Source organism: Lygodium microphyllum, chromosome 26, assembly GCF_053477565.2.
Source record: "Lygodium microphyllum isolate KBCC chromosome 26, Lygodium_microphyllum_v1.1.10, whole genome shotgun sequence".
In the NCBI taxonomy this organism is placed as follows: Eukaryota; Viridiplantae; Streptophyta; class Polypodiopsida; order Schizaeales; family Lygodiaceae; genus Lygodium; species Lygodium microphyllum.
Window position 1 is genome coordinate 105,932,928 of NC_141160.1, and position 22,316 is coordinate 105,955,243.

General features: G+C 43.2%; 1 protein-coding gene across 2 annotated transcripts in view; it reads left to right on the forward strand.

The window, feature by feature from the left end:
• LOC148013642 (nuclear pore complex protein) overlaps positions 1 to 22,316 on the forward strand; it is a 111,837-nt gene that overhangs the window by 25,549 nt on the left and 63,972 nt on the right. Inside the window, exons 3-8 of one of the 2 annotated variants that reach the window (XM_087668044.1) lie at positions 92 to 167; positions 742 to 811; positions 11,630 to 11,745; positions 11,949 to 11,986; positions 12,074 to 12,193; positions 12,335 to 12,493. In XM_087668044.1, coding sequence (XP_087524170.1) covers positions 92 to 167; positions 742 to 811; positions 11,630 to 11,745; positions 11,949 to 11,986; positions 12,074 to 12,193; positions 12,335 to 12,493 — 579 coding nt within the window. Of the gene's footprint in view, positions 1 to 91; positions 168 to 567; positions 587 to 741; positions 812 to 11,629; positions 11,746 to 11,948; positions 11,987 to 12,073; positions 12,194 to 12,334; positions 12,494 to 22,316 lie in introns of those variants that run through there. The other variant, XM_087668045.1, reaches the window with a different exon arrangement.

Sequence of the window (22,316 nt, forward strand, 5' to 3'; positions counted from 1 at the left end):
CTCGACTACACTAGAATTCAAATATAAAGCAATGTGACATGATTATACAGAAATTGTACATCCTTCTCAGTGTTGTTGATTGTCTATGTAGGAGCCAGAGGAATTGTCGGACAGTGGGGAGTCTTCTTTCTCTCGCTTTGCTGCTGTGTTGCAGGCTGCTTTACAAGGTGCTGAACTGCAAAAGTGGTGATATGAGAAAAGCTATGATATAGCATGCTTTTGTAATGTGCTCGTTCAAAGTTTGAATGCAGATCAACTTCTTTGCATAGTGCTGATTGGCATATCAAGAATCAAGATAATACAAAAAATACTGTCTAGCATGTTCTTACATGGTCTTGAGATGCCAAAAAGTGAGCAAGTGCAATTCTTTTAGACAATCACTCACGGAAGAGGCATTTAAGCCTTGTTTTATCTTTTGCGATTGTTTTTTGCAATGAGAAGAGAAATTTGGGTTTGATTGTAATTGGACTGTAGAGCTAAGATTCTTTTGGTCTCTGCAAGAACATTGTGATGATAAGGAGTGAATTGCACAAGTTGATCTTGATCGAGCTTGAAACTTTCAAATGCTTCTCAGGAATGTGACCATGTATGTCTTTACGTTGTATGCAGACATCAGACTCATACTTACATTGTGTGTCTGCTTACCAGATTGCACCCACATGCATCACTGCATCATTTAGATGGTTTTGCTAAGAATGCTTGTTTTTCTGGTCCACCCATGTATGTACTTTTTTTTGGCAGGATTTATGATGTTTCCAGATTTGATATTGCAGTTCGAAAAATGTTGCAAAGACCTTGCTGAGCAAGTGAGGCAAGTGCACTTTATAATTCTATTCTGTAGCTGCTAAGTTGATGATCTCTTGATTACTTGGCTTCAAAAAGTAGTGCAAACAAAATTATAAAATATAAAAAAGGCCTCAAAAACACAAGCTGCATATGGCAGTCCTAGGACTCATATGAAGCGCAAGGTCAAGTTACCGTATTCTAGAATCTAATCTTTGGACCTTTGTGAAAATCTAGAAGAAAATTAGTTGTAGGATGAAACAAAAACTGGCAAGCTGGAACGAGTGGCATTGCACAGGGGCAGAAACTTAGTTGATCATCCCAGAAAGGCCTGAATCATATTGCATTGTGCTGTTGAAGGTAAAATAGTATTTTCTTTGTAGTACCCTCTTGTAACCTATGTTCCTTCTTGAAAATTCTAGAAGGAACTTAGATATAGAGCGAAACAAAAATTGGCAAGCCAGAATCATTGGCATTGCATAGGGGCAAAAACTCAGTTGATCATCCCAGAAATGTCTGACCAGGTTGCAAGAATTCCATTGTGCTGTCCAAGGTAAAAGATATTTTCTTTGAATATCACAAAATCAGAAATCATATTCCCACTTGCTGCCAGTTGGGGGCCTTTAGTGTTGCATAGCTTACACACATACATGTGCAAGGAGCAGCTAAGTTGCATAGTTCCCATTCCCATAACCAGAGAGAGAGACAGGGACGCTTTGTTATTGGACCCTACCACCAAAGGCAATACATGTTTATCAGGAGTTTTCCTCGTATGAAGAGGTCAAGTGGACTACTTTCATTAGAACATTAATCATTAATGTTTGCATCTTTTGTGTGATTCATTTAGTGGCATGACAATGTGATAAGTATTATTTGCCTGGGTTGTAGGTCCTTTGAGGCATCCAGTTATTATATCTTGTCAAGATACGATAAATTGGGCTCATCTTGCCTCATACATTCGAAAGATAATATTCTAGTAGGTTTTATAAGAAAATTGGCTCATAAAGTTTTATAGAAGGGGATCATGGGTAGCCTGTAGGCCATTTTCTTCTAGAATCTCTCTTTTTTTCTTCACTTTCATCACTAGTTTGGCCATCATTGCCACTTCAGCTGCTCTCTGTAGCTGTGATTTTAGTGTGCACTATCTTCCTCAGCCTCAGTTACATCCTCTACTCCTTTTTGGTGGTTTACTACATTTGGGATCCTTCAAAGTATGACACATTTCCTAAACATTCCTTAGTCCACTCCATCGAGAGACAGTGGCTGTTGGGACAGCCCTTTGCTCCTTGTATGTCTGTTGTATCATGAGGGTTCTCACTCACGGTGCTATGATTTCTGATTCATGGAGTTCATTTCCTCGCATGATATTAGAGGACATGTGCTTTTGTCATTGGAGTTGCTTAGGTGATTTGCGGTTTTCAAGTGCACACGCACTAACATTTGTTTTCTCGAAATTTCCCATCATGTTGTCGATGCTTTTTGCGAAAGCCACATGTTTTGGCAGTCCCTATTGTGTTTCAATCATGAGCTTGATGAGATGAAAGAGCAATGTGTGCATGATGAGAATTTTTTAGTGTCTTTGATTAGATACTTGGTTAGCATCATGAACAATAGGCTATTAGAGATGGTTTTTTGATGATGGGAAACTTTGCGCTACTAGGCCTTTGAATAAGAAGGTCGTTATAGAGAGCATTATCACCAAAAGCAAGCCACATGGATAGTGGGGTAAGGATGAAGGCATTGGAGGCTTGCTTTTATTGGCCTACTTTGAGGTGGGATCTTGATGCATTTGTCCATGAGTGCATTACTACTAGAAGGTGAAGTATGATGGGTAGAAGGCCTTAGTGTCAGAAGTGGAGCAACAATGAAAGTGTAAACATATGCTGTAATGATTAGGTCGGCCAGCATTTAATGCTGGTAAGCCAGCAAAAAATGCATCCTAAATAATGTGCCCAGCCTTTGCATGCACAGACTCATATATTAGCTGGCATATTTGCTAACACCCTCTCTCAGATCATGTGTGATTTGATACAATACAATGGTACAATGATAATGAATCATAAACCATATAACATTTAACCACCAAGTAGTACCATGGATACCCAAGTAGTGGGTGATCAAGCCACCACCAAGCTGCCTCGAAGAGAACCTAATGTGAGCTGAAGACTAGGAGCCAAGCCTGCTCTCTGTCAAATAAACAACCTATCATGAACGTGGATGTCAATCCTAGCTCCAAGGATTTGAACGTGCCAGACTTCAGTCAATGTGTCAGGGAAGTCTCTCTTTGGATCCTGTGCATTTGTATAGATGTATAGATGTATAGATGAGGCGCGGTCGCCCCATCTCACCACCTTCTCAAACTCCCTGTTTGGCACTGGAGAGTCATGAGGGATGCCATTATCACCACCATTGGAAAGCAACTGAGGAAGGGGCCATCAATCCCTTCCCGCGATCCAAAGAAGTTGATCTTTTGCACGCCTTGGACTTCTCCTTGGCCAGAGGATTAGAGTTTGAATGTGAGGTAGATGATGACTCGTTGGAGGAGTCCGCATCGCGCTTCGTCTTTTGCTCCTTTTTCTTCCTAGAAGCCGTTAACTCTTTGCAGCCCTTCCGTAAATGACCTTTCTTCCCACAAGTGGTAACATTGGGTCTTTGACTTTTTCTTCTTCGAAACCCTCTCTGAAGCTGCAAGAGCCTCACTAGAACTTGATGAAAGCCTTTCCTGTAACTGCAATGATGCCTCATGCTCAAGCAGCATTGAGGTCATATGTGTAAAACTGATAGGAGTTAATGATGTCTTTGCTCTCAAAGCATTCACCACTCCATCAAACATCGTATGGAGTTTGGAGAGTATGAGTCCAATAAGATAAGCCTCTGGAAGGATAGACTGCATTTGCCGAAGCTGGTCTTGGATTTGGGTCTCATGAAGTAGAAAAGATTCATTGGCTACAGATTTGGGCACAATTTGATCCCTTGGGCTATTTGCATGTAGGCCAAACCAATGGGAATTGGATTACCTCTCAAATCAATTGTAAATTTTCAATTCATGTTTGCTACTTTGGAAACACTTTGTAAGATAGTGGAAAATGGATTGAGTACGGGGTCTTCAATTGTTGGGCATAGATCTCAAGGTGATCAAGGAACCCTACAAATTTTTTTCCAAGAAAAGTAATTTCTATTAATAACATCTTGGTGAATAACATGAGGTAAAATACAAAGTACAAGGAACTCTGTGAAGAGTAAGTAAGTACATCTCAAATACAATGGTTGTGTGAACAAACAATCCGGTGGGCAGTAATGCTAAACTATATGAGGCATAATTTGGAATAACATGCTTGAATTCCATGCTTGCAAAAAAGCCTCTCTTCTCTTTCTCATATTCTCAGAGCTGCCCTGCATTCTGAGTCCATTGTGCCTGTGAGTAATCTAGAGTAAGAATCTTGCTTGGATGGTGTCCAATGATGAGAAAAGAGTAGCTCCCTTGAGCATCCTCATTAGCCACATGCTGGCCTCTATCTATGACCCATGCTATAGCCGCCTAGGTAGCCACCATGGTCTCTGTTGAATTGTGAAATACTAGGTCGAGGGCTCTCCTCCAAACCTCATGGACTCTAGGGCAGTTTCATAGGCAATGTCTCTATGTCCATTGAATTCTTGCATCTCCATATGCTTTTGGGTCCCTTGCCCTATCCAAGCCACATGCAAATTGCCAGGCTCTTGCGAGCTATAAGCCATAGGAAGAGAGAGATCTTTCTAGGCTTAAAGCTATCATATAGCCTCCTCCAAGAGTCACATAGGAACTCTTTGATTTTCTCACTGTGTCAATGGGGGGAGGTTGGTGCGTGTGCTCTGATGTTGCTCATTTGTATTCTCCTCCCTAGCTTGGTAGTGTAGCCACAAAAGGGCACATTGCAAGGTCTATCAAGGAAGGGATCCCTCCACACCCACTTTCCTAGATTCCATTGTAATCTCTATAGAGGTCTCCTTTGGTAAGCCTGATACCTCCATTCATCATCTAGATAGGTGGTTGGGTCTGGGTGAATGTGCCACTTCCTCTCGAAGTGAGCCACTACTTTGATCCTCTGTCTAGAGCATCTGATGAATGTTGCTTGGTTGAGCTTCTCTCATTGGAGACTTAAAGGTGAATGCGCTCCTAGTGGTGAGAAAACAAGAAAAAAGTGACAAAGTATAAATGTATATAAAGTACATAATGATAAGGTAAAGATGAATGCGCCCTAGTGGTGAGAAAACAAGAAAAAAGTGACAAAGTATAAATGTATATAAAATATAACAAGATGAGGAAAGATTCCATCTTATCCAATGCCCATTAGCTTCCTAAGGAAGGCAAAACGCTCCGCTAAGAGACTTTTAGTGAGTAGATCTACAAGATTTTGGTTAGTTGAGATCTTGATAAGCTCAATGGACTTGTTCTCAATGACTTTGATAAAGTGGTAATGCACCTCAATGTGCTTTGTCTTCGCATGAAAGATCGGATTCTTGGCCGGCTAAATAACACTTATAGAATTCGAATGTTGTGTAGAAACCACATTAGTAATACCAAGGTCTACGATTAGATGGCCTAACTAGAGATCTTCCTTGCAAGCCTCAGTGGTTGCAATATACTTTGCCTCTGTAGTAGATAGGGTTATGTATTTCTACAACTCGGATATCCAAGAAACACCTCCTCTAGCAAAGAAGATATAGCTAGAGATGGACTTTCTATTGTCTGCATGGCTTGTATAATCAAAGTCAATTTATCTCACGACTTTTGTATCCTAGCTACCATAATAATATATGCACATATCTATAGTGCCTTTAAGATACCTCATGATACCCTCCATGGCATCCCAATGTTGCATGCTAGGTGTAGTCATATAGCATGCCACAACTTCCAATGCAAATGCTATGCAGGATGAGTGGCTATCATGGCATACATGAAACTGTTTATTGTGGATGTATAAGGGATCTTGGTCATCTTGGCCTTTTGCTCATTAGACTACGGATAATCGTCTTGATTAACCTTCGCTTGAGAAGATAAGGGATAGCCAATAGACTTAACATCTTGCATATAAAACCCCTCAAAGACTTTCTGGATGTTCTCCTTTTGCGACAAGTAAATGAGCCTCTTAGAGCGATTGTGCGTGATGCCCATCCCAAGGATATGTAAGGTCTGACCCATGTCCATCTTAAAGCTCTTCTGGAGCTGACTTTTCAAGGCATCTAGCTCATCATGAGCGCTCCCAGCAATCAACATATCATCCATATAGAGTACCAAAATCATAAGGTTGTCATCATGGGTCTTCTTCGTGTATAAGCATGGATCCATATCATTGTAGGTATATCCTTGTGAATGCATGAAAGCATTGAACTTGTGGTACCATTCTCTAGGTGTCTGCTTAAGGCCGTATAGGCTTTTTTTGAACTTGCACACTAGATGTTCCTTGTCTTTTTTCTCAAAGCCCTTAGACTAGTGTATATAAATTTCATCATGCAAGTCCCCATATAAGAAAGCCGTCTTGACATCCATTTGATAGAGATTTAGATCTAGTTGCGTAACCAAAGCCAAAACCAAGCGAAAAGTAGTCATCTTGACTATAGGAAAGAAGACTTCATTAAGTCAACACCATGCTCTTGTTAGAGATTGGCATTTTGTGGATAGGCAGTTTTAGATTTGAGTAGTTTTTTGTAGTTGTACTAGGCACTCCACGTGGCAAACAGTCCGTACAGTAGGGCGGCAGGGAGTGCAGGTGCCACGTGGCATAGTCGGACAATTTTGCTGTAGTTGATCATTGCAGGTCAAACAACTGCTGTACAGTTGGCTGCATTAAATGCAACGGACCTATATTATTTATTGTATTTTTTATGGGCTATTTATTGGCTTGAGTCTCCACACACTTTCTTAGTTTGATCTCAAGTTTTGAGGTTGCTGATTGTGGAGACTGCCCTTGAGGTTCATGGAGTGTGAGAACTTCGAGATATATGTAAACATACTCTTTGCACTCATGTACATATTTGCATCCTTATACAACATTCTTTACTGCAAATTTTTTGTGTTTCATTCTCTCTCTCTCTCTCTCTCTCTCTCTTCTCTCTCTTCTCTCTCTATTATCATCCCTGCTCTCATACAAGAATATGCCTAATCTTTTACGATTGTTAATCCTTGCTTAAGAATCTCTCTAACATCATATACATCTATCTATCCATTACTACTCTTATTCACCCTCGCAGCCAGAGACCCGATGTCTTCTTGGCATACATGCAAATTATCTTGACAACGTGTCTTTGTTGTCTTGTGGCACACATCTTCTCATAGGCCTTCTCTACTATCTCTATTGCAGGGTGGATTGGGGGAAAGTCCTTGGAGTATGCGTCCGAGTTCTCTACCTCCTGCTTGCTCTCTTCTGTCTTCTCACCCTATTGGGTGTCAGGTGCTTGAGACAGGATCAGCTTTGGGATCACCACTTGGCAAGGTAGAAGTCTAGGAGATTGTGGTGCGTCTGTAGCCTGTTGCATCTCCTGAGTCATTTCTGGTATCATAGCCTATGTGGGTTGCACTGCATCAAAACCCCATGGATAGAGGGAATCCTGATGGTTTGAGAAAGGCAATGTAAGGATTCTATGGAAACAATAACTGGAATTGATGGGTATTTGTGTGGGCCTTGTGATATTGTGTTGGTAGAGGTTTTCTTTCTCCTTGTATGACATGGCTGAATGCATTGCCAATCTCAAAGAGGTATGGCATGAAGTACTTATCAAGGCCAGGAAAAGAGACGGTGATGGTAGTGCCATCTCCAAGCGATGAGTAGTCTTGACCCTCGATCCTGTCTAAGTATGCCATTGATGATCTAACATCAAGTGGGCTAGTAGCAAGCACTACCTCCATGTGCTTGGGCGAGCCGAATTGGAGCCTAAAGTACCCATTCCTTGAGGGTACCACTCGTGTGACCATGGAAGGTGTGCTAGTAAGAATTGAGTAGATGGTGGTAGAACATGAATGGGGAGACAATCTCCAACTAATCTACACGCTAGAGAAGATGCCTCAAGGGTCGTCACTATGTCCCTAAGTTGTAGCTTTATGTCCGGAGCAAAGGGAATTGGTTGGAAGGCATCAGCTGAGTGTGTACGAGGGGCTGCACTGGAGCCCCTTGGTGGTGGTGGGGGACCGGCTGCAATCTCGAGCGATGCACTAACTCCATGTGATTGTAGTGTTGGCTCTGATTGGACGATTGGTGCTGAGCTTTGCTTTGGCGATTCTGGTGTTTGCAAGGGGGGGTATGCCAAAGTAGCGGAGATGGATGCAGCTTGAGCGAGGGACCGGACAAAGGCTACGAGGGTAGATGAGGATGCCATGTGTGAAGGAGGGAAGATGGTGGTTGGAGAACACAGCAAAGAAAAGTTTGTTTGCTTGAAAAACAGGCCTCCTAGCAAAGAAGGGTGCTGCCTAGCCCAAATAAGACCGCCTGGGTGCAGTAAATGCTGTGTTGCCCAGAATTGTGAGAGGCAGTCCAACAGAGAAAGGTGCTGCCCAGCCTGATTTTGTGTCACCTAGGTGTAGGATAATGGTGTGCCCAGCAAATGGAGATCTGTATTGATTGTCTGCACTGAAAACGCAAAGCTGCCCTACAAAATGCAAATGGGAGAGACTAGGAAATAGGTTGTTCAACTTTGAATAATGACCACCCAGTCTGTGGGAAGCCTCTTGGGTGCAAGAATAACGTTGCCTAGTGCCGTAAGAAGCAAAACACAGGTTTGTTACCCCCAAACTAGCGATGAGGATGGTTGGAACCGTGAATAGAGTGCTTCTCTTGGAAATCTTCAGTTCCCATGTGTGGCTATGATACCATGTGAGAGTGCGCAACAATGCAAGAGAGAGAAGGAACAATGTGACTGCAATGGCTGAAGGTAGTAGGGGAATGAGAGAATGAGGAAGGATGGCTGATCATGAAGGATCAATGATGGATAATGAGAGTGGGAGGGTAGACCGCCAATATATAGGCAAGAAGTGATAAAACCCTAAATAGGATCAAAACCCTAAAAATGCCCAAAAGTGCCCAAAAAGAATTGCATTGTGCCCTCCATCTAAAGTGTCTAAAACACATAAAATGACAAACAAATACAATGTCAGAGCTCCTAATGTCCTTGTCTTGACTGAGACTAATGCTCACATGTAGGAGATGCCCACACAAGACACATGATTGCTAAAAAAAGAGAAGGGGTGAATTGCTCCTTGTTGTTGCTAGTCAATTGTGATAGCTCTTTGTATTGAAGATTGAAGGGGATCAGCCCTAACTCTTTAGTGTACTTCATCTTTGAGCAATACAAGATAAATAAATACTGCAAGGGGGGTCGATTGTTGGGGCCAATTGGGTGTCGGCTGTCCAAGATTATTTGGTAAAGTTAAAATTTTAGTTTTGTGAATTTTATTGCTGCTTGTAATTTGTGTTAAATCAGGTCATCTACCACCCTTTCCAAGAAGGAAAGGTGGCTTCATGCAGCCTAAAGAAGGTTCTATCCATGTTGGAGTTGCAATTTAGCCAATGTCATTGAGATTGTTGAACCTTCATGGTTGTAATAGCTAGGATTCAATGTTGCTGTGCATTAGTGCAAGGGTGCAACTAGTTAGGTTGCTGCTAACTTGAAATAGTATTCGTAAGGTCGATGCTCTCTTCTTCATGATGTTCTTGATTGACTTCTCTCTTTGAAAGGGCATTGCTACACAAATTCTCACTATGATTGGATTTGACAATGAATTCGGGACACAAATAGTAGCTTGGACAGTGAAGGCCGTTCTGAGATAGTGCAAAACTATTTCATTTGGAGTGATTTGCTTTTGGTAAGGCAAAGTGTGTGTATACTTGTTAATGAGGATATTAGTGTTAATTTTGGACATGATGCACTACGTGCAAGACAATTGGCATGCAATAGACTTTTACAATGAATGACAGTTTATACTTTAAAATGTATCAAATGCAAGGCTTTTCAAAACACTTGGAACTTTGGTCAAGGAATAGGCTTCATAAAATGATTTTCAAATTGTCTTCTAAGTAACCAGCCCAATCACAATGTGTGAATGGGAAGAAACAACGTAGAATAGGCCTAAGTGGTGGGTGTCTTTGATGTGTGTGAAGACATACCTCATTGCTTGCCAATAATGAATGGAAGGGCTTTGAATAAACGTGCTTGATTGGAAAACACCAATATCCAAATACCAAGTAAATGTAGCTTAGGGACAGAAAAGCACTCATCTTAATAGAGGGATCATACTGACATTGAATCAAGAAAGTATAGTTCGTAGAAGATTTCAGCTAGAGAGGGGTTTTTGAGATGCTTTATTTGATCTTAAACATGACCATGTTTCGCTATTGATGATGTGGTAGTATAGTATGGTAGTAGGTGCCAAATCTATCTTATGAGGCAAATGACTTCTTAATTTGATTCTAGTTTTTACTTTTATATGTTAAAAGTTAACTATTGAATTAATAAGCTAGTTGTAGCTGCATTTTGGTTTTTCACTGCAGAGAAAAGCTATTTTGAGCTTGGTTCAGTCTACAAAGATAGAAAGTTGTGATTGATTTGAATTAGTTATGGCTATTTTTGTTTGAGCTGTGATTGATTATGCTAGAAGCATGGTTGATTTGGCTGCAATTGTCATGAGGACATGAAATTTTGATGCTTTGCTTAGCATTTGATGAAGTATTAATCAAATGTGCAAATGTGAGGTGTGCATGTGTTGTGTAAGTTAGTTATTTCACAATGATGGGCCAAGGACCTTGAGAAGTCAGCAACAAGTGCCAACGGAGTCACATACTATTGCTGAGTTGGCCTACGGGGATACAATTCTTACTCTATGAGATCTCTTTTGGATATGGTCTGCTAGTTGGGTAAGGCTAAGGCCATTTTACCAACCACCACAACAAAGATGGTGTTAGCGAAATATTATGTTGGTTGTATTTCCTTTGAGTTCACTAATTTAGTTGGGGATATTAGGGGTTTTGTCCTCTTTGGGTTGCCTCTGAATTCTTGTGTTATACTTGCTTATTTGTATTTATAGGCAGCCCTAGCTCTCTATTCTTTGGCCTTCTTCCCTTTCCCCACTTGGGCAAGTTCATGCTCTTATTACCACCCTCTATGGTGCATTGTGTCCACATTCTCATGATACATGCTTCATACATTATGTTTATGCCTTCTGTTTGATGCTTTCTTACCATATGCTAAAGCATGCACACATTCCACTGAGGGTGGGGGCATTAGTGATATAAAGGAGTAGTTGCATAATGATCGTGATATAATCTTCCATATTGTATATAGATTTAGAAAAAGGGAAGGTGGTTCACAAAAAACTCTACTTGCACGCGTTCCATGGAGGATCGGGGGATTAGCATTACAAAGTAGTAATTGCATACTAACTATGATATACTTCCACACACACACACACACACACACACACACACACACACACACACACACACACAAAAACAACCATTGAATGATAATACAAACTCTACTTTTGGCAAGAGTGGCTCTTGAAAGGTAATGTGGTGAATGGAAGCAATCACCTACATCTGATGTCTTAAATGATAGCACAGGTATCACTGCTATTAGGTTATTGTAAATTCATGCAATACCTTGCAATTGTGCATGCTAAAGCTGGCTTATTGAAGGACACCTCCACCCTGAATTTGTGGGGGTATTTAATGATATGAACTTCTTAGAGTTTGGGGTTAAATTTTTGTACAACTTGTGGCCACCCAATTTTAAGATGCTTTCTTTGATTAAACAGATATGTGAAAGTGAAATTACTGTAACCAAAGTCCATATCAGTACCAACATGTTTCTTCATTTGCAGAGAAGAAGCCACTGAGCGTCATAGGGCCATAGAAGATCGTTTAATGCGCCAAAAAGCTCAAATGTTACATCATGAATCTGCTACTTGGGCCTTAATTTGGCACTTATTTGGGGAAGGTGAAATGAAAGCTACCCAAGTATAATGTTTTACAAGGATTTGTTGATTATACCAGTTCTTTCATGCTTTTTGAAATACATTCATGTCTATGTAAAAGTCAGAGTGTACTGCATCAGAAGCTTCTTCATAGTTCCCTGGCTTAGCTATAAAGTGCCATTGTAATTCTGGATACATTGCTGAAGAACGGATTTATTCTGTACAGGACCTGCTGGTATGGATGTTGAAAATGAGATGATCATGGTACTTTTTCTTTTGGTAAAAATGTGCAAATGCTGAATTCATGAACAGTTCCATGTCGATGAAATAATTTGCTTGTTTTTCCCTCAGTCTACTTCCCAACAAGAAGCAAGCAAATTTATATCAACCAATGAGACTGCCCAGCTGTGCTTTAGAATTGTCAAATGGCTGGAGGGATTGTCATCCAAAGCACTTGATCTCGACAAAAAGGTATAGGGCACAGTGGCTTCTATGTCTGCTTTTTCCTTAGAAATTTATCTTGAAATCAGTGGCAAACAGCTTAGTTGTCCTTAAGACTTTGGATTAATGTCAGAAGCATTCTTATGGTGATGAAGCTTGTGATCGGTGCAGTACAAAGGATGGTATGCAGGTTCTTATTTACAAAAACTAGGGGTGTGGCATCAAACTCAGCGTACAATTAAAAGGTTGGCTGGAAAAGCTGTACTCGTTCAACACCTTGACCCTGATGCTCCCACCAGGGAGCAGGCTCAACTTGATGAAGAAGATCAGGTATTGCTACTTGAAGACTAAGAATAACTTACATGTAGGATAAAATTATTAGGCTTTTAAGCTAAGGCTGCTACTTGTGCTAGAAGATTGTCACAAGTCGGTGTCGAAGTAATTTTCTCATATGCTTTCTTTGTATGGTAGGTAAGAAAAAGGTTGAGAGGACTTGAATTAAGTTTAGACAAATAGCAGTAATGACAAATCATAGTCCCTTTTACGATGAGAATATGTAAGCAATTTTCCCAAGAAGAAAAGCAATTCTTAGCAAAGTAGTATCTAGACAAAGTCCAAAACAAGATCTTTGATAAGAAGTCCAAGTCAACATTAGAGTTACACTTTGGAGATGTGCAGACTATTAAAGGGTTGGGGGCAATTGCAAGGCAAGCAAGCACTATTCCTAGTAAACCCTAGAGAAGATGAAAACTTTGTTTCCTTTTAGTTGGCTAATGAGCTTTGCTTAAAGAATAAAGGCATGGAGACTCTAGTAGAAGTTTGCCGAGCTTTAAATACCAATGATAGTGACATAGCAAAGACTTTAGTACCTTATGTTGGCAAGCTCAAACTCCAAAGTCAAGGTTACAATGACCAAGATGTCTTCTTTATTGTTGATCTTGATGGTTGTGACATGATTCTTGGTATGGCCTGGGATCATAGGGTGGACTTATCCATCTTTTCTTGAAGAAGAAGGTGAAAATTATAGACAAATGTAAGAAGTACAAGATCCAAGTTGGAGCAACTAGAGACACGATACCAACGTTAAATGGAAGTCTCTAGAGCAATAAAGGATTGCATTCAATGTTGTTTGATTCATGTAAATGTTACAAAAGATAAATATGATAGCTGAAAACCAAGAGCAAATCAATTTCTTGGAAGAGTATAAAAATTGTTCTCCCAAAGATCTTCCTTATTAACTTAAGATCTTTCTTATCAACTTCCCCTAGAAAGGCTTGAAGACTAGCATATGCTATTATTTTGGGCAGCTCTCTTCCTAATAGAGCATTGTACTATGTTAGCTGCTCATAGCAAGAAGAAATAAGTAAGCAAGTGAAAGACCTACTTAGCTATAGACAAATTACTTCTTGTTTAGAACAAGAATGGCACATTTAGGATGTGCATTGACTCTCGAGTTCTTATTATGAAGATAGAATTTTCATTCCCAATATTGATGATATTTGGGATCATCTAGGAGGCTCAAATGATCTTTAACTATATATTGATATAAAATGTGGTTATCACCAAATCAGGGTATTACTATAATATATACACAAAACGGCTTTTTTCATTTCATTTAGGCTTTATGAATTCTTGTTAGGTTCTTTTGATATTAACCATCGCACCAACCACCTTCAATTGAATGGAGTCATCTTTAGATATCATTGATGATATGCCAACACCTTCTTTGATGATATTTCTATATTTAGAAAGAAAAGCAAGAATGAAGAGTAGCATTGTCAGTATATGAGAGATTGTTCTACACCTACTTCGATACAGTGAGCTCTTGGTCAATAATAAAAAGAGTGATTTTTGTTTGCATAAAATAATTTATCTCAGACTTGTCTTTTAAAAGGAGTCAATTGGACTTCGACTTTCGATTCAAATAATTCAAGAATGGCTTGATCTTTATGATGCATGCGAGATGTGATGTTTTCTTAGCTTATGTTCCTATTTTGTGGCTTCATCAAGCATTTGTATATATAAGTTCTCCTCTTCATGACCTCACAAAGAAGAAAAACTCTTTCCAAGAGAGGGAGAAAGAGAGGTCAACCCTCTTGAAGCTAAAAAAACCTCTCACTTTTGGACTTTCTTAAGATTCCAATAAAACTATTTGTGCTACACGTGTATGAAGAGGAGCCCTTAGCATTCTTCATGCTTTGAGGATATGAAAGCATTATCCTTTAGGTAATACATTTATTATAAAGTATGATCAGAAATATTTTAGGACTCCAAACCATTTACAAGAGACATATTTAATATAAGCAGATTTCTCGTCCATGTATATGGAATCCTTATACCAAACATGAGATAGTCATGCATAACATTGAGTCACTGGGTGTGTGGGCACTAGCATTGGCTTCTCTCCAATAGGAAGTCCACCTAGTGAATAATGATGATGAATGAGGAGGAGGAGGAGCCCCACTATATATATGCATAAAATAGGCTCCAAGTAAATGTTTGTTGAAGAGCATCGTAAACACCAAAACTCACATGAAATGACCACAACAAAAATACCTAAAATAACTACAATGTGTCCAACTCTAAATGGCATGCATAGACTCACACATGAGCTGACAAATCTGCTAACATCCTCTCTCAGATCATGGGTGATTTCATACAATGATACAAGGCGAACGACTCATCATAGTCCATACAACATAGAACCACCATAGTAGAACCATGGATACTCAAGTAGTGGGTGATTAATCCACTACCAAGGTGCCTTAGGGAAAACCTGATGTCAGTGTCGATTGTACCATCTCTTGAAAATAGAGAAGAGCCATAGCATGTCTCTATGTTTGTTATCAATGTCTTGTAGTAGTATATAAGACCATCTTGCCTCTGAACATATGTGACCATGGATTCTCCGCCTTTGGCCAAGACCGCCAAAGTTGTTAGAGAGATCACAGCCAGTTAGAGAGATCACAGCCAGGCAGGTTTCAGCCTGGTGCAGTCCAGTCGGACTGCATGCAGTCGGACTGCCACGTGGCAGTCCGACCCTGCAGCAGGCAGTCGGCTGCATTTAATGCAGCCGACTGGGCATTTGTGGCGCCCTATTTCTGGCAGATCTCGGCTATAAATACCCGACGTCTCCAGCAGTCTGGCCACTCTTCTCTGTCGCAGATTACAGACCGGTGCTGTGCAGTTTTCTGTCTCTGTTCACAGATTTCAGACAGCAGACAGTGCAGACTGCAACAGACTTCGAGGTGGACAGCAGGTCGCATCGTTGAGGTGGAGACACGCAGTCCAGCAATTGCGCCCGTGTATATCTTTGTATTCAGCATTCTTTATACAGCAGATCTTCAGTGTACACTGTCTCTTTCTCTCCCTTTTCTCTCTGCGTTCTCTCTCTCTCAATCCTACGCTTCCGCACCGCTGCACTTTGACATGGTATCAGAGCAGTGTTTGAGGGCTGACTGAGCGCAGAATCAACCTGAAGTGGAGTTTCCATCGCGACACAAATTTGCGTTTTTTGCGTTTAAGGGCAGACAGGAGGGCTGCGCCTTGGAACAAGGCTGAAACGAGTGTGGGCGCACAGGAAAGGAGTACAGGTGGTGGATTTGCTGCTGTTTACTGCTGTTTGACGCGGAGAAAGTTTGAGTTTACAACCTAAAAGTGCAGGTTTTGCTTTTTCATCGCCTCCGGCGGGTGAAGAAGCTTCGGGACGCGGAAGAGCCTTAGCAGGCTAAGTTTACCCAGTCAGAGGGGGACTGCTTTTGCGTTTGAGAAGGCATTGCAGGTGAAGATGTCTACAGAGATGGACTTGGAGTTCCAGGCGATTATGGACCGAAAGGTGCCTGTCCTACCGGCTCTTTCTACAGATCAGAAGCTCGACGGCGACAACTACCGTATTTGGCGCGTTATGATGTTAGCCATCCTTGAGTCCTATGATTTGGCGGAGTTGGTCCAGGAAGATATTGACCGGCCTTCGGTAAGAGATGAGTCCAAACTCTCTTCCGATGCTCGTGCGGAGTTGGCCAAGGCCCAGTCTCATTGGGACAAACTGAATGTCAGGATTCGATCCTTTCTCTTTTTATCATGCACTACAGCCGTGATCGCTCACATTGAGCACTTGACGGTGGCTCGTGAGATATGGCTGGAGCTTGATCAAATGTACAATTGGATGACCCTGATGAAGAGGGTTTCTTTGGAGGTCCAGATGCGGACTTTGTCCGTCAATAAGTCTTCTTCGCTAAGGGAACACATTAACAAGCTAAGGCAGCTACAGATGCAGGTTCAGAATGCGGGGAAGCCGATTTCCTCCGAAGACATGGCGATCACACTATTGTCCCAGTTGCCGCCACGATTCGGTACATTTTACTCTGCCCTTATTGCTTCGGGGCGAGAGTCTACTCTTCGGTGGGAAGAGTTGGTTCCTATGGTCTTGGACCAAGAGGAACAGTTAAAGGGACAGAATGCTTCCAAGACGGAGGCGTTGACAGGTCAAGCCTCTCAGAAGAAGGGGAAGGACCAAAAGAAGAAGAAGGGGGATAACAAGTCCAAGAAGGACAAGGAGAAGGACAAGGACAAAGACTCCACATGTCACATTTGTGGAAAGACTGGCCATTGGAAGAAGGATTGCCCTGACAGACACGAAGGACACCAAGAAGAAGGATACCAAGGATTCTGGAGCGGTGGCTGCACCCTCATCAGCTGCATTTTTACATCTAGTTGTCATTGAGGATGCTTCACCGAATGCTTCTGATGCTGCGATGACGGCTCCCCAAGCTCGCGAGTGGATTGTTGATAGTGGGGCCTCACGGCACATGACTCCTTCATCAGATGGTGTTGCCCAGCTGCGACCTTCGCGTGGGCAGGTTCTCATTGGAGACAGCTCTTCAGTTTCTATTGTAGGTCGGGGTAAGATGCAGCTTATTCCGGATGGCCGAGGTGGCACCCATACCTCAGAGGTTTTGCATGTACCAGGATTAGGGTACCATCTCCTTTCAGTCCATAAGATTTACTCCCTTGGTCTTTTGGTGGAGTTTGATAGTTCTACAGTGCGAGTCCTTGATCGTAAATCGAGGAAGGTTCTATCATTTGGATATGAGGAGAATGGCATTTACAAACTGAAGTCTTCCACTACCCTCTCTACTCTTCTTCTTACCTCACAGTCACAGTCTGAGTTATGGCATGCTCGGTTTGGTCACGTGAACTATGACTATCTTCGGAGGGCGTCACGTGGACAGCTTGTTCGAGGGTTGCCGGATATAGTGGTGAGCCAGCAGCCATGTGTCTCCTGCATACGGGGGAAGCAACATAGGGATGCCATTCCCCACATAGCTTCGCAGCGGTCTACTTCACCGATGGAGCTAGTATCTACGGATCTATGTGGCCCTATGAGGAATGAGTCCCTGCGTGTGAGCTCGTACTTCATGCTGATCGTAGATGACTACAGCAGGATGACATGGGCCTACTTTTTGGCACTAAAGTCAGAAGCTTTCTCGCACTTCAAGGATTGGCTTCTCTTTGAGGAGAACCGATCAGGCCGGAAGTTGAAGACCTTGCAATCCAACAAGGGAGGTGAATTTGTGTCTAATGAATTTGCTCGGTTTTGTGCAGATAGAGGAATTCACCAGGAGTTTGCCAATACCAATACTCCTCAAGAAAATGGTATTCTAGAACGGAAGAACCGCAGTGTGATCGAGATGGCGCGCACCATGATGGAGCACCGACAGACCCCTCAGGTTCTGTGGGCCGAGGATGTGGCTACTGCAGTCCACATTCTTAATCGATCCCCTACTTCGGCCGTGGAAGGGATGACTCCATTTGAGGCTTATTTTGGGACGAAGCCAGATGTTTCTTACTTTCGAGTCTTTGGGTGTGATGCCTATGTTCACATTCCCAAGGCTCACCGTGATAAATTTGAAGCGGCTTCCCGCAAACAGGTATTTGTTGGCTACAGCTCCCAATCCCAAGGCTACCGACTGTATGATCCCGTCAAGCGGGATGTGTACACTAGCCGTGATGTCCGGTTTGTGGAGGTTCCGGCTTCTTCAACGGGTGAGGAGCATCCCGTTCTTGGAGATCCAGGGGAGAGTTGGGCTCCTTCTACAGTTCCACTGGAGCCCGTGCCTTTTGATTATGATTCTGTTTCTGACACAGAGTCTACTGTTCCACCGGACCCTTCTGAGGAGTTTCCACCGGTGGATATTCCAGAGTCTTCTGCTGATGGAGAACGACGAGGGGAGGTTCGGCCTCCTCCTCGCTGGGCCTGTGACACACTCTGTGATTCAGGGATCGAGGGGGTTCCTGAGGAGCGGGGACCGCAAGATGGTCCGCGGCGGTCACGGAGGCACCAGGCGCATTCTTCGGAGCTTGTGTGCTCCAATTATTGTTTGATGTCCCGTGTTATGCAGGACCGAGAGCCCACCTCCGTAAAGGAGGCTTTACAGTCCGCCCCATGGAAGAAAGCTATGGAAGCTGAGTTGGAGGCTATTGAGAGGAATGGCACTTGGCCACTTGTGCCACGCCCCCCGAAGAAGCAGGTGATTGGAGTCAAGTGGGTCTTCAAGACCAAATATCTCAGTGATGGTACTTTGGATAAGCACAAGGCTCGCCTTGTTGCTAAGGGTTTTGCCCAGCGCCCAGGGATTGACTGTCATGACACCTTTGCCCCCACAGCTCGTATGGCAACCATTAGAGCTGTTCTTGCTTTGGCTGGCCATAGGAGATGGCGTGTTTATCAGTTGGATGTGAAGTCGGCCTTCCTGAATGGTGATTTGAAGGAGGAGATCTACGTAGAGCAGCCTCCTGGCTTTGGTTCTTCAGATGGGAACGTCTACAGGTTGAAGAAGGCCCTGTATGGCCTCAAGCAGGCCCCGCGAGCTTGGAACGAAAAGATTGATTCGTTCCTCGAGTCTCAGTTGGGATATCGGCGGTCCAAGGCCGATCCGCAGCTGTATGTTCACACTTCCGAGGATGGTTGTGTGCTGTCTGTATTATATGTTGATGATTTGATTGTCACAGGTGATGATGCACAGCAGGTCCAGGAGACAAAGTCAGCTTTACATCGGACGTTCGAGATGACGGATTTGGGGCTACTCCATTTCTTTTTAGGCCATGAGATTAATCAGTCTCAGAGGGGGATCTTTCTCTCCCAATAGAGATATGTACAGGAGCTCTTGGTGTCTTTTGAGATGGAAGATTGTTGGGCCCTCTCTACTCCTATGGATCCGAACTGGAAGGCCACTTCCCATTCAGCTTCTCCTTTGGCGGATGCGTCCCGCTATCGACAGTTGATCGGGTCCTTGATTTGGCTTCTCAACACCAGGGTTGATCTATGTTTTGCTGTTGGGCTCTTGGCAGGGTTCATGAGTGAACCTAAGACGGTGCATTGGCAGGCTGCTCAGAGGATACTTCGGTATCTGAGGGGGACGTCTGATTTGGGGATTCATTACCCCGCAAGGACAGATGGGTCAGATCTTGTACTTGCAGGTTGGAGCGACTCGGACTGGGCCGGTGACGTGGACCGCAGGCGGTCTACAACAGGTTACTGCTTTACTTTGGGTGCAGGTGTTATTTCATGGAGTAGCAAGAAGCAGCCCACGGTAGCCCTTTCGTCTACTGAGGCGGAGTATCGGGCCGCGTCTTCTACCACATGCGAGGTTGTGTGGCTTCGGAGATTGTTGGAGGAGCTTGGGTGTCCCCAGACTCGTCCTACATTACTGCGATGTGACAATGAAAGTTGCATTGCCTTGGCGAGGAATCCTGTTTTTCATGCCCGGACGAAGCACATTGAGATCCAGTACCACTTCATCCGAGAAAAGCTTTTGGATGAGACCATCACTGTGGAGTATTGCAAGACGGAGGATAATCTTGCAGATTTGTTTACGAAGGCGCTTCCTCAGGCTCTACTTCGGCAACATTCCAGATCCCTCAGGCTTCTACCTTGCCCAGGCTCTGAGAGGGGGTGTTAGAGAGATCACAGCCAGTTAGAGAGATCACAGCCAGGCAGGTTTCAGCCTGGTGCAGTCCAGTCGGACTGCATGCAGTCGGACTGCCACGTGGCAGTCCGACCCTGCAGCAGGCAGTCGGCTGCAGCCGACTGGGCATTTCTGGCGCCCTATTTTTGGCAGATCTCGGCTATAAATACCCGACGTCTCCAGCAGTCTGGCCACTCTTCTCTGTCGCAGATTACAGACCGGTGCTGTGCAGTTTTCTGTCTCTGTTCACAGATTTCAGACAGCAGACAGTGCAGACTGCAGCAGACTTCGAGGTGGACAGCAGGTCGCATCGTCGAGGTGGAGACACGCAGTCCAGCGCACTGCGCCCGTGTATATCTTTGTATTCAGCATTCTTTATACAGCAGATCTTCATTGTACACTGTCTCTTTCTCTCCCTTTTCTCTCTGCGTTCTCTCTCTCTTAGTCCTACGCTTCCGCACCGCTGCACTCTGACAAAAGTATTCCCTCATGTGAGCACAAGACTAGAAGCCAAGCTTGTTCTCTATCAAATACATGCCCATCATGAACTTGGATGTCAATCTCAATTCCCAACTCTGGGATTTGAACTTGCTAGAGTTTGATCGATGCGTTAGGGATGTCCCTCGTTGGAACCTGACGACTTGTATACTTGTATAGATGAGGTTCACCGGCCCCATCTCACCACCCTCTCACACTCCCTCTCTAGCATTGGAGAGTCGTGAGGAATGAATGTATCACGTGTACTAGAAAGTAGCAAAGAAAGGGGCTGTCAGGCCCTTCTCTCGATTTGAAGAAGTGGATCCCTTTTGCACCTTGGACTTCTCATTAGTCGAAGGATCGGAATCGGAGTTTGAGGAAGAGGACGACTCATTGGAGGAGTTTGTATCCCTCCTTTTTTTCTTCTCCTTTCGTGAGATTGCTAATTCCTTGCAATCCTTTTGCAAATGACCCTTCTTACCACAGTGATAACGCTGGGCCTTCAACTTGTTCTTGTTGTGCCTTTCTCAAGCAGTAAAAGCCTCATTGGAACATTCGTAATGAAACGGAATCCTCCCTGTAAATACAAAGATGCCTCATACTTAAGCAATATCAAGTACATGTGTGTGAAGCTCACAGGTATAGATGATGTTTGCATCCTCAAAGCATTTGCTACTCCATCAAACTATAGGGAGATTGTGTAGAGTACCGTTTCCACGAGATGTGCCTCTGGAAGGGTAGAGTGTATGTGCCAAAGTTGGTCTTATACATGTGTAACACAAAGCAAAAATGATTGAATGGTGTCCTTAGGCTCAAACTTTAGCTGTTGAAGCTGGCCATAGAGGGTCACTGCACACATGGTGGGAGGTTTCTTGTACAACATTTGAACTTTGGCCATACTTCGGGAGATGTCCTGCAAGCGGTAACTGCTAGTAGAACCTCTTAAAAATACATCGAAGAAGAGCACAATAGGCACATGCATCATTTGTATCCCATGTAAGCACAACTTCCTCATGGTTGTCCTCATCAAAATCTTCAGGATGTGAAAAAGGACACTGAGGATGGAGAATAGCTTCATAAACAAGGTATCGTAACTACTTTTGCACAAACTAGGCTTTCATGAGAGCACTCTAGGTTAGATAGTTAGGTCCATGTAGCTTATCATTAGTAGAAATGCACGGAGGAGCCATATGGAGAGGATAGGAAGAGAAGATAGAGGAGTGAAGGTAGAGAGAGAGAGAGAGAGAGAGAGAGAGAGAGAGAGAGAGAGAGAGTATTAACGTCTCTAAAAGGCCAATGTGGCCTATGAGACCAAAGCAGTACATACAATGATGGTGTGTTTCTCATCTAGAACGAGAAAAAAGATGAAAAACATGCCTATAAGACTGAAAAGGAAATGAAATAGTGTCCCATAAAAGGGAAACATGTCAGTGATCTGAAAGTGAGAGTAGAGAAAGGAAAACTCTCCATCAATGATATGTCTGTTCTCTAGGGAGGTGTATCTCTGCATAGCTGAGGCGTCTTGGCATCTGTCTCCTGTGGCGCTCAATGATGGCTTTAATTTGTCTGTGGTGTGGATGTCTAGGCCTTTGTCCGGGTGGACGTGGGCGCCTAGACCGGCTAAGTGCCACTGCTCTATCCAAAGGGACACCTACAGAAGATGAGGTCCAATGATGATGTACTCCTGTAGGCTGTGTGGCAGTAGTAGT